At 42.0% G+C, this 14264-nt stretch overlaps 1 protein-coding gene across 1 annotated transcript in view; it reads left to right on the top strand.

The window, feature by feature from the left end:
* camk1da (calcium/calmodulin-dependent protein kinase 1Da) overlaps positions 1–14264 on the top strand; it is a 70968-nt gene that overhangs the window by 35464 nt on the left and 21240 nt on the right. The window contains exon 3 of the mRNA XM_017432583.3: positions 5988–6062. Coding sequence (XP_017288072.1) covers positions 5988–6062 — 75 coding nt within the window. The remainder of the gene's footprint in view (positions 1–5987; positions 6063–14264) is intronic.

A 14264-nucleotide genomic window follows, 5' to 3' on the forward strand; every position in this document is an offset into this window, starting at 1 on the left:
TGGAGGCCCGATAATGACAGAAGATGTCTATGTTTAGCAGCAGAATGTGCCGTCCAAAGCACAAACGTGACGTTTTTCAGCTTCTCGGGCTGCTGCTGGGAAACTGGTGCAGTCGCACCTGTCATACGGTGATGGGGCTGACGAATGAATGAATGAATGAATGAATGAATGAATGAATTCAGCTTTCTCTCTATTGTTTTCCTGGATCCTATTATTCTTCATTATTGTAGATATTCATTTATCAAATTGTTCAGCTCATTCAGGAGATGGGCGCTTTAAATGTAGTTTGTTTTTGTAATTTTTTCTTTAGTTTCTTTTAGTTTTTACCTACCATTGTGCTACTTAGTGATTTTAGCTACTTTTAGCATTTTTTTTCTATCATGTTGTTGATGTAAATGAATTGAAAAAAATCCATCCATCGGTTCATGAAATATTTTGCTAACATGACAGACACACACACACAGCAAAAACATTATTGCCCTGTTGCCTCTGATGGTGGGTGATGTTACACCTGTTCGCTTGAAGCAAATATATCTACTGAAGAAATTACATTTTCTCAGAAAACGTAGTTCAATCATTTAGTGCTGAAGCAGCTGAAACTAAATTGTCAAAGCTAAAAAAGCAGAACATTAGCTTAAAGCTAAAAGAAGTTTAACACTAGCAAAACAAACAACTAAGAGCCAGCTAAAGGTTAAAGTAACAATAGGCTAGCTAAATGTAGCAAAGGACTAGTCCAGGGGTGGGCAACCCTGGTCCTGGAGAGCCACCATCCTGCAGGTTTAACTTGTTTCTCTGCTCCAACACACCTGATTTGAATCAGTGGCTGATTAACAGGCTTCTGCAGAACAAGAAGAGGTGATTTAACCACTGAATCAGGTGTGTTGGAGCAAGGAAACACGTAAAACATGCAGGATGGATGGATTTTTTTCAATTCATTTACATCAACAAGTAATGAACATTTGGAGTCTAGTTTATTCAAGCTGGTTGCCACAGCTAAGCGACCTTAGCAAACCCAAAAATGGCGAGAACTTAGTGAAGTTTTCCGATATTGACTTAAAGTTTGACGTGGTAGTGGCTGATTACCTGTATCTCTTCAGAACCCGCACATCCCATGAGACTGCGCATCATGTCATTTACAGGGTTCACCAAAACCGAATGATCTTAGTTTAACACTTGGGCATGAAAAACCAGTGCGTGATATGTGTTTGCTCAAGGAATGCTGGGCTTTTAATTTTGTTTTACTTGAGCCATTAACATAAAGTAGATGAAAGAAGTATCCCCTAAAGAAAGCTTTTAAATGAGTAATGTCTTTAGTGTCGTTCTCATAACCCATTATAGTTCTCTGCGGGGTGGGGGTGAGGTGGTGGGTGTGTGTGTGTGTGTGTGTGTGGGGGGGGGGGGAGAGGGAAGAAGAGTGTGAGGAAGAATTGAGAATGCGTTTGCAGAGACGCATGTTAGCTCCCAAAAAGTATAAACATCGTTCTGTGCTATCATTGAAACTATAAGACCATATTTCAACTAGCTAAGAAAATGTTTTTCTTTTTTTTGTAAATCTGTACTTCTGATTTAATGATCGTGCTCGGCAGTTGTGCATACAAACTAGATCTGTGATCTACTTCCTGTGAATTATGTCGACCTTTTCAATCAACTATTAATAACGCCCACGGGTGATTTTTTTTTAATTTTCAGTCAGCGGCCTGCGTTGCATAAGAAGCAGCTTGACCTGCTTGCAGCCTCTGCTAAACTGTTAGCAGTTTCGTTTCTCTTCGGTGCGAAACAAAGAATAAATGTGAAGTAAACATAAAAGGCTATTAAAAGTTGCCCATTCTTCAACTATGAAGATCAAAATTGGGCACTCACCTGAAGTCCTGCAGCTGAAAACCCCTCTAATGAAACGGAGGCTTCAGGTACAGAGACATGTGCTGCTGCTAATCCTGCTAGCCGGGGATCTTTATATTCCATCATTTTTTTCTAGTCCAATAGGTCCATATTGAGGGGGATACATGTGTTCTAGCAATAAAGCTGACCTTGATTATAGTTTCCACTTTATAATCCTTTCAAAATAAACTTCAGTGACAGAAACAGGTTTGTTATTATGATTATTATTTAAAGGTGCTGGAAAAAAAAACACACTGCCAAGAAAGGCACCGTTTGGTGTTGTCTTGTTGAAAGACTGTCCCAGGGTGCTGTCTCAGGAGGGGTAAGACTTCAAGACGTAGGATGTCCCTGATGGAAGCTATATTGTCAAAAGTATTCACTCACCCATCCAAATCATGGAATTCAGGTGTTTCAATCACCTCCATGGCCACAGGTGTGTAAAATCAAGCACCTAGACATGCAGACTGCTTCTACAAACATTAGTTTGTAGAATGGGTCGCTCTCAGGAGCTCAGTGAATTCCAGCCACACCAAGTTCTTTCCAAATGACCACTGTCCTTTTCCACATGGTGTTCTATTTTGAACATTTTTATTTTGTACATCGCATACTTTATTTTCTCGGTATCTTCTGCTCCTCTTATACACTCGCCTGGTCTGACTTTCTTGGACCATTCGGGATGCAAATACACGTATCAGTTTGCACTAGATTGTTCCCATGACTCCGCTAAATCCATCTCTGTCATAACCGGAATGGTAAGGGAGACAGCTTATTGATTTTTTTGTCGAGCAGAAAATCCCAGGGATGAGATGACTCCAAGTGGTAGATGAAGTCTACCCTAAAATGGTAAGAGAACGCCTTTTAAACAAAGCTCATCGGCAAAAGGGACCAAGGTCACCAACCTTGGTAGAGCTGAAGTTTTATCACTGGGAAGGCGGCGTGACTTGGTGTCCTAATGTATTCAGACACAATTCTACATGACATTTCTGCTGCACCTAATGAAAACATATCACTAAATTCCATCTTCCATAACAGTCACAATCTCTCCCATAGATTAGGCACTAGAGGAGGGCAGTCCTGCTTTAAATTCTCAGTGACAAAGCCATGCCAGGGTACATGCCCTACACCAGGGGTCGGCAACCCAAAATGTTGAAAGAGCCATATTGGACCAAAAAAACAAAAAACAAATATGTCTGGAGTCGCAAAAAATTAAAAGTCTTATATAAGCTTTATAATGAAGGCAACACATGCTGTATGTATCTATATTAGCTATATTAGCCTATCTGATAGGCTAATATAGCTGCTTCGGAGTCGGGCCAGCTGGGCCAGCCCTGCTTTGTGGGCGGAGCAAGCTTAGCTCCTGTTCACTCATTGGTCGTGGGTGTGACCAGATCAAGCATAAAGAGCGAAGATAGGAATATAAACAACAGCGTTAGCTTACTCTGCAACGTTTCTGCCATCTGTCCCCCAGCTGAAGGCACTGTAAAGCCTGAAATCTCCGGCGGATAACAGCTGTCCTACTCCGCGCAACAATCACAGCATCCTACACCATGGATATGCTCCACCAAGGACCCTGATACATTACTGCCATGATGATAAACTAGCACAACTTTAATACAGATGTTTTGTTCATGCTCAAAACCATTATGGACCTATCACATTGCGGGAAGCCAACTTTGGTCTTAAAACACACATGAAGACCTTGCCTTGACCCCAGATTTGGCTAAAGTTTTACATCGTGACAAGGTCCTCATCCAGTGTGAAGGTGGCCTTGGTTGTCGAAACTGACTCATAATGCAGAACTGCAATCAATTCGTAGGTTAAAAAAAAAACAAAAAGTGCTAACCTTCTTTGCACCACAGGAAATAATTAGAAGGTGAACAGTCGAGATGGTGCGACTGAGATTCCCACTTTCTTCACTGCTCAAGACCAAAGTTGCCATTCTTTCCACCATCTGCTGCCACAGAGTTCTCGGAAAAAGCTCAGTTTTCTCTCTCATAAAAGCCACATCTTCCTGTCTCGAACCATAAAGTGGTCCAGCTGATTTCCCTCCGAAGCCAGCTCGGTGTCTCTCGCGGCGCAGGATGGCAGGAACTGTCAGCGATGCTCTCAATTGTTTGCAGTAATGACATCCATTTATCTAAATGAATGTCAGCGTCTCTCCCTTATTACTGGTGGCAATTCTCATTTTCTCTAATGTTACACAGTAGAGCCAAATTAGCAAACTCATTTGATTTAATTGCATCATATTTCTCTATTGTCTCTTCAAACACAAGCGGACCATTTTGATATTTCTCTGTAACTGTGTGGTTACATGCTTGCGTAGGAGTCTATATCATCTATATTTCATATATTTTTATTATTACAGATGGACCAATTTGGAATAAAAACCACATTTTTATAGATAATGATCATTGTCGCATACCGCCCTCTCCAATTATGTACGATAAAAGTATTGGACTGTGCGTTAGTTCTTGTATCGTAAATCGAAGTAAAAAATGTCTTCGATTAGAGTGAAATCGGATATTCTTTGGATAGGTGTTGGCAGGTGGTCATATTGTAAAATTGTCTAGCATGTGGGGGTGTACAGGTGACAGTGTGACCTGATGTTGGAACCAATGGGTACAGGAGGGCACCCATTCAGGTGAAGGTTCCAGTTGCCCAAAACAGGTAGAAGTGCATTTGGGGGAGACCAAGGATTGCTCATTGGCCACCAAGCATTCCAGAACCTCATGACATCTGTAACTGCAATCTTAAAACAGTTATTGAATTCTTTACATGTCCCTGAGTCATACATTTGTGAGGTCAGACACTGATCACTGATTTTGGCTCAGTCTCTGCTCTAATTCATCCCAAAGGTGTTCTGTCAGGTTGAGGTCAGGACTCTGCAGGTCAGTCAAGTTCTTCCACACCAAACTCACCCATATGTGTGTTAATGGACCTTGCTTTGTGCCCTGGTGTTCAGTCGTGTTGGAACAGGAAGTTGCCACTCTGTTGCCACAAAGTTGGCAGCATGAAATTGTCCAACATGTCTTGGTCTGCTGAAGCATTAGGAGTTCCTTTCACTGGAACTAAGTAGCCAAGCCCAACTCCTGAAAAACAACCCTACACCATGATCCTCCCTCCATAAACGCACGCACACACACACACACACCTGAGTCAGGTATTGAACAGAAAATGAGTTCTCACTCAGATGGCGTGTGATTCAACAATCCAACATGATTTAATACAAAGGAAATACAGAGATAGAAATCAAGAGAAAAGCTCTATCTGTCAGTGTGCAGCCAACCACAGATGTGTAGAGCAGGACCCGTGTAACCGAGGGGGGGTTGGGGGGAGTCATGAATGAGAACAGCGAACTGCAGCGTCACGCCTGAAATGGAAGAAAGGCTTTTCGTGAATGCACTCTGACTGTTGTCTGCCAGCCCTTTATTATCCCAGGCCGGGCTTAAATACACACATTATCCCCTTTCAACCTGCACTCACGTCGGTGCGTGTCACGTCTTAGCTCTGCGGCTCGTTGCTTGCCTGTCGCCGTAGAGCTCGTACGCTCCTGAGTAAGTGTTCATCCCTCACCTGAACACCTGCTGCGCGTATGTGTGTTTGTGTGTCAGACCCGGGGGAATTACCTTGATTTACAATGCCGTAGATAAATAAACCAAACACCCCCACAGATTTAATTGTGTTCTTACATGATATAAAGCATGAGGATAATGAATCTGCACGTCCACACACACACACATATATCTATGAAGCACCCTCCTCATGCTGCTGTAACCATGGAGAGGTGAGAGGAGAAACAAGAGAAATGAGCAGAAGGTGTGATGGGAGAAAAGATGGAGGATAAAAAAGATTATCGATTCATGTTTTTGACAAGTTTGTGCTGGCAGGGAAGTGGAAGTATGAATTTACAAAACTGTCTCAGTTTAAGCTCTAAATACTGTTTGCTATTTGTTGCTGCAAACCAAAACTTCCCCGGAGTTACTCGTTCACTGAGACGTCACCGTGAAGCAGGGTTTCTGCAGCTCAGGAGCAAAATATTAGGAATAAGTGTCATTTAGCGCGATGTGAGAAACGAAAAGCTCCTCTCACGGTTTGTCTTTGCTTCACAGGATCAAGCATGAAAACATTGTGGCGCTGGAGGACATCTACGAGAGCCCAGACCACCTCTACCTGGTGATGCAGCTGTGAGTTTATCTCTGTCCTCAATGGGTGTCGGTGTTTTTCCAACACGATTTGTTCTTCAGTACCGCTGACGAGAACACAAACTCCTAAATGCTTCATCTGTGGGAGACAATGTTGTTACATTAGGTTAAAAAAAGTTGACCCTTTTATTATATATATTTTTATTTGTAGCATTAGAACTCTAACAACAATTTTGAAACAATTAGAAATGCACACAATGTATGTGTCAGCACCAGAAGCTGCCACTGTTTTATCTCTGAGCCGCTAAAGATGGTAGTCACAGAGTTAAATAATCAGTATGTGTGTAAAGGTAAGCTGGTATCAGAGGGGCAAGTCTTTATTTGCCATATAACCAATACAATACTTTTTTTTGTTCCAACCTGCCATTTTACAGCTTTATAAATGTCACTGCTGATTCAATTTAAATTGCACTTCTTAGCATTTTGATTTTATGACACTCTTAAACTTCGGGTGGCATGGCGGCACACTTGTTAGAGCTGTTGCATCACAGTCAGTAGGTCGCAGGTTCACCTCCCAGCCTTTCTGGGTGGAGTTTACATGTTTTTGCGTGCATTTTTTTGAGGTACTCTGGTTTCCTCCCACGCTCCAAAAAACACACGCATGTTAGGTTTAAGGGTAACTCAAAATTGTACCTATGCTGGTGTAGATTCTCAGTCGTCCAGGACACGGCAAAGCCAAAAAAAAGGTTAAAAATGAAAAAGAAGTGAACTTGTCTTCTGTAGCTGAAAGACGTTTCACATCTCATCCGAGACTTTAAAGAGCAGAGCGTGAGGAGTTCAAGCTTTCAAAGCTGAAAATGTTTCTGAACATTTCCTGAAAATCCTTTCAGAAGTGCGCAGACAGACAGACGCTAACAAAAACACAAAGAAGCTCCAGTGCAAGAAGCTGAACGTCCCTGCCGCTGCTGTAGTGATCGATTTTTCACACTTGAGTTAGGCCTGGAATTTTTTTTGTCCCCTAACTCACAAGAAAATCTAACTAAGTTCATCTAATTGTTAACATGCAAGGTAAGTTGTCGCAATTTTTGTTAAAAAAAAAACAACTTCTAAAATACTTACAAGAAAACAAAACTCTTTGTATTGAACAGCGTGATGGTTTCACACTAAATACAAGACGTGAAGATCTCAGCTACCTGGCTTTAAAAAAAAACAACTTTGAGTACATCTGTTCGTCTGTACAGGCAGATGGTAAATTAAGAAACGATTTCACCTTTTCGCAGAACTAATTCGGCAGATTGTTACATCACTGGAAATCCTCGTTGGCCAGACTCCCGAGGCCCTAATTCTGGTTAAGCCGTTTAGCTTCAGTGGTAAAACCAGTTATTTTCTGTTACTTAGGCGTCAGCCGCCACCTGTTTGTTTCCGTCGCTTTGTTGCACAGGAAAAAATAATAACCCTTGTGTACTTGTGGCTTAATTACTTTCAGCATTATTATGTGCCCGGCAGGTTAAACATTTGTGGCTTTAAACAGTTGTAATAAATCACTAATTGGGTAAACAAGTTGATTCATGCATGTACTGGTAAAGAGACCTGTTAAATGTGAGCTTATATAGCAAGCTCTGAGTTTGGTTGTTTGAAACCAAACTTTAATCGATGTGCCATCTTTAAAATCTGAAGACACTCGTAGTTCTGAGAAACTGTGCCACGGTCCGTCTCCGGTGTGACCCTGTTTTGAATTTCGTTGATGACACCTGTGCCTCTCTCACACCTCCATCCACTTCTGCATCGTATTTTTCCCTCTCACACCATCTGGCCCTCTACTTTTTTTTTTTTCACTTCGTTTGCCTCCTTCCCTCTTCTCTCACGCCTCATTTCCATCTCCGTCACCTCCTGGTTTCCTCCCGCTCGCTTGCATCTTTTTAACGTCTTCACATCTTTCCTCCGTTTCCTTCCAGCTTCCATCTGGTAATAGAACACAGGTCTGTTTCTATAGTTACGGGGTGAAAGGTAACAGGTGGGCTCTGTCTGTTTTAGGATCACCCAAGAACTGCAGCAGGACATAAAATGTGGAATAGCTGCAATTTAAGTGAATATCCCAATAAATATTGAGGTTTTCTCATTTATGTGAAGGGTCAGGTACACAAATGTCACTTCCTGTTGCATAGCTATGATGCAACTTGCTTCTTCATTTAACATCCTGTGACAACTCTTGCCCTCCTACCCACCTTCCAATTTGCGTAATTTTTATAGAGTTAAAAGAAAATGTTACGATGCACGACTGACTACTTCTAGGACATTTTAGCTGCTGTTAATAATCCAAGCAGCTAGCACAACGTCTTTGGCTACGTTTCCAGTTTTGCAGATGACATCCTGAAAAACAGAACCAAGGTTGCAGAATGGAGAATTAATGCTGAACATAAGATGCCACTTGTCATCAGTTTATACCTCTCATTTAGAGCACCACTCCGAACTAGAACTGGACCGATAACCAGTTTCAAGGTGTACCGCATTGTTATAAAGTCCAAAACCACTAAATTTTAGATGTCCATACTGCTCTTACAGTTTAATGCATTTTTAATTAAATCCTTGAAACCGAGTGTTTTATGTTTAATTTTTTTCGTGCTCTTTAATCAAATAGACTTGTTTCTTCAAGTCGTCGCCCAGTTGTGTACGTTAGCTCCCCCCTTACCATTATGTTTGTTAAAAAAAGACATGGGCTGGTAGCACTTTTTTTTTTTCTTTTTTTGGAGGGGAATAGGACATGACGCAGTCAGTCATCGTTATTGTACCTCAGAAGTGACACCAGTTTCCTCTATTTTCAAGGTAATGGTGTTTTGAAATAAACGTTTGCAACAAGCTGTAAGAGTTAGCATAATAGCAGCTTAAATCCAACACCAGACAGTGAACTCGTAGGCTGGTTGATGCCAGATCTCATGGGTTCTGTATCATTAAGTGCACAATACAACGATCCTTCTTTACACAGTAATGTGGTCCGTCTTGGGCGACCAGAACCCTCAGAACACGTGTAGGTGGCCTCATGTAGTGGACCTGTTGGTCCCAACATTGAGCCACGGTGACATCTGTACACTCCACATTCTGAGTTACTGCTTTATATGTCAACAATTCAACCTCTATCAAAATCCAAGTGTTGGTAATACTACCTAATGTGTCTACCAGGCACCATCTGCGTGCATAACTTTAATTTAAAAAAAGGATTTTAATTAAAACTGTTACTTAATCAGATAATCCTCCGTATTGATTGGTTGTCATTTAAAAATAAGTCACGTTTCTCTGTTAAGACTTCAGCTGAATTTGGCTTGCTGTGCTTCACACAACAAACCAAGTACACATTGTTGCAGCTGAAATCTGACCTTGTTTACATGATATTCTGTAGCTAAACCTATGGATAATCAGCGTTTTTGTTAAAGTAGCACAAGATGTTTAATTCTGATAGGTTTTTCAGTGTTTTCTCCCAAGCACTATGGGCAGACATGTTAAAATATTAAAAAAACAAGCTTCTTTAGCTGTCTTCAGTGCTGCAAACTGCACTTTTCTTAATCATCACACAGTATTATAGTTTCATAACTGTACAGCAGCTTCATCATGATGAATTGGCTGTCCTCTCTGTACGCAGCCTGGTGTGATTGGTGCATTGCTTCTGATCCATACAGTTTTAACTAGCCTCATTTGTTATAATTATGCTCATTTACTGAAATGTCAGATTTTTTTTTTTGATTTTCCAACAGGCAGAAATCTCATTTAGCAACAAGGATCTTTGAATGTATTCCATGTAACTGCAGCATGGCAGATCAATGTAGTCTGACGGCCTTTCCTTTGCTGCCCGTCATCACAGCTGGCCTTACGTAACCTCGAGCACAGGGAGGCAATCAGTTCATGCTCCGATGAAAATCGAAGCTACCAAGTCTGACATGGGCTTGAAATGAATGCCGTTTGTGTTGTGAGGTGAATACTAAAAATAAAACCCTTTCTTTGAAAGGGGAGCTTTCAACATTTTAAAAGGAAAGTATTTCATGTATTTCTTGGGGTTAACTTTTATGTAACCAGGACAACACAGTCACTTGGTCACAACTTTTTGTTTGTGTTTGCTGTTTATTTAATTACATCTATTTTACTCTGCTTATTTTCTGGTACCGTGGAAGTGTAAATCCATGTGAGAAGCTATCTTTTTTTATAAACTCAGGATTTGTTACTGGTATAGAAGATAACCAAGTAACTAAATGAGGTCTCCTGAATCTCCTATAAACTTTAGATGTTACAGTCTGTAACTAGAACTTAATAAATTAGGCTATTGAGATGTTTGAAATGTAGCTCAGGTGCCGTACAGTTTTCTTGAGCACTGCTGAGATGTTCCCATCTTGAGTTGAGTTCATCCATCCATCTTCTACTGCTTATCCGTGGTCGGGTCGCCGAGGCAACAATCCAGTTTCAGGCCAGAGAGGATAAATAATCCCTCAAACAAGTTCTACGTCCGCCCCAGGGTTTCCTTTCAGTGTGGCATGCCTGGAAGACCTCCAAAGCTTCAGCCTGATCACAAGCCTGGACCATCTCAGCTCTGACTCTTTTAGATACTGAGGAGCTCCGGCTCAAGCCAAGCTCCCCCTGGATAATGGAGCTCCTCAACCTATTTATAAGGCTGAACTTGGCCACATGAGGATCCTCATTTCAGCTGCTTCTATCCAGAATCTCGATTGTCTGATCCATACCTCATGACCATGGGTGAGTGTTGGAACATTGACAGACCAGTAAATTGAAAGCTTTACCTTTGGACTAAACTCTTTCTTCACCAAAACAAACTGATGCAACGCCCTCATTACTGCTGAACAAAGCCCTGATCCATCAACTGCTCTCCCACTCCATCCTGTCATCACCTGTGAACAAGACTCCAAGAACCCAAGGGTCACTCTGAGCTTTAGAGATCTTATGTAAAGAGGGGACTAAGTTCCAAAAGGAAACCAGAACTGTAGGCCTCCGCTGAGCCGGTCTTTATGGTAGAGTGGCTCAACAGAAGCCTCTCTTCAGAGCGAAACACTGGAAAGGTGTTTGAAGGACTCTGACTGTGGGAAACAACATTCTCTGGTCTCTGAAGTGTTTGTTGACTGGACTGGAAGAAGCTGGAAGCTGAATGAAGCAAAAACCAGAGATAATCTCAATGAAAACCTGATCGACAGAACAGAGACCGAGCAGAACGTTCACCTTCCAACATGACAAAGACCCAAAGCACACAGAGAAGACAACACAGGAGTGGCTGAGAGACAACTCTAAATATCCTGGAGCGGACCGCTCAGATGTCTAACCTTAGCCCTGGAGAGACCTGAAAATGGCTCCACTGACGATCCCCATCCAAGCTGACTGGGCTCGAGAGGATTAGCAAACAATGGCAAAAACTCCCTCGATCCAGGTCTGCAAAGCCAAAAAGACTTGAGACTGGAGCTGCTATCAAAGACACTTCAGCAAGTAAAGATCACTATCAAAGATGTAGTATTATTTTTTGTATTTTTTAATAATTTTACTAAATGATATGAAATTCTGTTTTCACTTTGTCCTAATGAGGTACAGAGTGTAGATTAATGAGGGGAAAACAAAAATACTTCCTGATATATAAATATGTTTAAATATAGCTTTTTTTTAAAATAAATTGGACTAAAATGCAAAATGTAATCTTCTGTGAATTAAGGACTGGCAAAAGTATTATGTTTACATGCCCTTTGTACATAATTTTTCTGAACAGTCGTCATCCCCGAAGGCTTACATGATACATATTTGGTCAGTTAAATTCCTCATCCTGTTCGTGTCTGAGTTTCATATAGTACACGGGAAATGTTTTGCTAATTCTCTAAAAAAATAAAAGAAAAAGCGATCTAATCTCCGACGACTAGTTTGTTTACACAAATTCAAATTGTGAAGAATGCCTCCAATAGGGCTGAGTTCTAAAAACCATTGCTTCAGAGCCCTTTAGCTGTTTGACTTAAATTGTTTGCAAAGTTTATGTGTTTAATATTGTTGGAAGAATTACATGACAGCTTTTATCATATTGGCCTAATCTCATGTCTGTGTTTGTGTGAATAAATCAGATCTTGATGAAGGGAAAGCGCACTAGAGGTGGAAGAGCAGCAGTGTTGTTGTTGTTTTCTTTGTCCTCCTCCGAGCAGCTAATGACGGCAGCAGCTCAATAACTCCGGTCGGATCTCTGGCTCTGTGGTGTGATTATGACCCTTCATCTCTGCCATGGTGAACAGCCTGTTAGACACACACACACATACACACACGCGCGCCAATAAAGGCTTGCTGTCAGCCATGATGCACAACCTTCTCAAGGCAGCGATCGGACTGCTTGCCTGTCTACAGATCAGCTGACAGAGGAGAAATGGATGGATGGTCAACGAAATGGTGCAACGTTTAATCTGCAATAATGTTTTGAATTAAAACCACAGGAACATTAGTTTGCATGACAGCTTTGCAGCATTCAGTCTGATTCATCAGTCGTTAACAATTGATGACAGGATGGAGTGAGAGAATGAGACACAAAGATACTTGAAGTCCTTCACTTCCGACCCAAAGGGATCAATTCACCCTTTTCTGGTTGGAAACGATGACCTCAGATTAAGAGACTATCAATCCAGCCGTTTCTCTCTTGGCTGCGAACCGTCCCAGAGCACGCTGAACCCCAGTCATCAGCCCCCCTCCTCTCTGGGACTGCACCTTGGAATCCCTTCACACATATGAACTTGACTGACCTCCCATTCTTAATCCACGGGGTTTAATCTGACGTTGCTCCACCTTTTGCAGCTCTAACAGCTTCAACTCGTCTGGAAAGACGTTTCACAAGGTTTAGGAGAGTTTATGGGAAGTTTGGAGCATTCTTCTAGAAGCTTATTTGTAAGTTCAGACACTGATGTTGGACAAAAGGCCTGGCTCTCAGTCTCCGCTCTAAATAATCCCAAAGGTGTTCTATCAGGTTGAGGTCGGGATTCTGCAGTCCAGTCAAGGTCTTTCACACTGAAACATTAAGAGTTCCTTTCACTGGAACTAAGCAGCCGAGCCCAACTCCTGGAAAAACAACCCCACACCATGATCCTTCCTTCACCAAACTTTACACTTGGCTCAATGCAGTCAGACATGAACTCTTCTCCTGGCAGCAGCCAAACCCAGACTCGTCTATCGGATTACCAGACAGAAAACCATGATTCATCCCTCCAGAGGACATGTCTCCACTGCTCTAGAGTCCAGTAGCGTTGTATTTTACTCTACTGCATCTGACTCTTTGCACTTGGCGATGGAAGACTTGGATGCAGCTGCTGCCATGGAAACCCATTCCATGAAGCTCTCCATGCTGTTCTTGAGCTAATCTGAAGGCCACATGAAGTTTGGAGGTCTGTAGATGACCTCTGTACACTATGAGCCTCAGCATCCTACTTTGTGGTCGAGTTCCTGTCGTTCCCAATCACTTCCACTTTGTTATAATCCCACTATCAGCTGACTGTGGAATATTTAGTAGTGAGGAAATTTCCTGACTGGACTTATTGCACAGGTAGCATCCTATCATGGTACCAGGCCGGAATTCACTGAGCTCCTGAGAGCGACCCATTCTTTCACTAATGTTTGTAGAAGCAGTCTGCATGTCTAGGTGCTTGATTTTATGCACCTGTGGAGATAAAGGTGATTGGAACACCTGAATTCAATGATTTGGATGGGCGAGTGAATACTTTTGGCAATAGTGTAGATACTCAATACTTAGCTTAATATTCTCCTCAATTCTTAAAAGAACAATTTAACCAATGAGAGCATATTTTGCCATCTGCTGTACGTTTTAGAAATTGTTGTCGTGTTAATCAGGTGTGAACAGTGTGTGTTGTTCCTTCAGTGTGTGAACCTGTGAGTGTGTTTTTGTGAGTCTTTCTGCCCGTCTGTGGTTGTTAGCTTTCATTATGTTTTGGATCATGTGTGCATGTTCTTCAATCTACGTTTGTGTGTGTGTGTGTGTGTGTGTGTGTGCATGCATGTGTGGGAGCTCCTGTCTTATTGCCATGGTCTCCTTACGCAAATGCTTATGCAACCACACTGCCTGGTGGCTGATCTCCTATTTGGGGTGTGTGTGTGTTATTTAGCCCTTTCCTGTCATTCCCAGACAAGACCGCCTCTGAAACCGAGCGAGTTGTGGCCCTCTTTGAAGAGACAGAGAGGATTAGCAGTTAATTCCGACCCCCCCCCCCCCCCCCCCCCCCC

Source organism: Kryptolebias marmoratus, linkage group LG18 (genome assembly GCF_001649575.2).
Source record: "Kryptolebias marmoratus isolate JLee-2015 linkage group LG18, ASM164957v2, whole genome shotgun sequence".
Taxonomy (NCBI): Eukaryota; Metazoa; Chordata; class Actinopteri; order Cyprinodontiformes; family Rivulidae; genus Kryptolebias; species Kryptolebias marmoratus.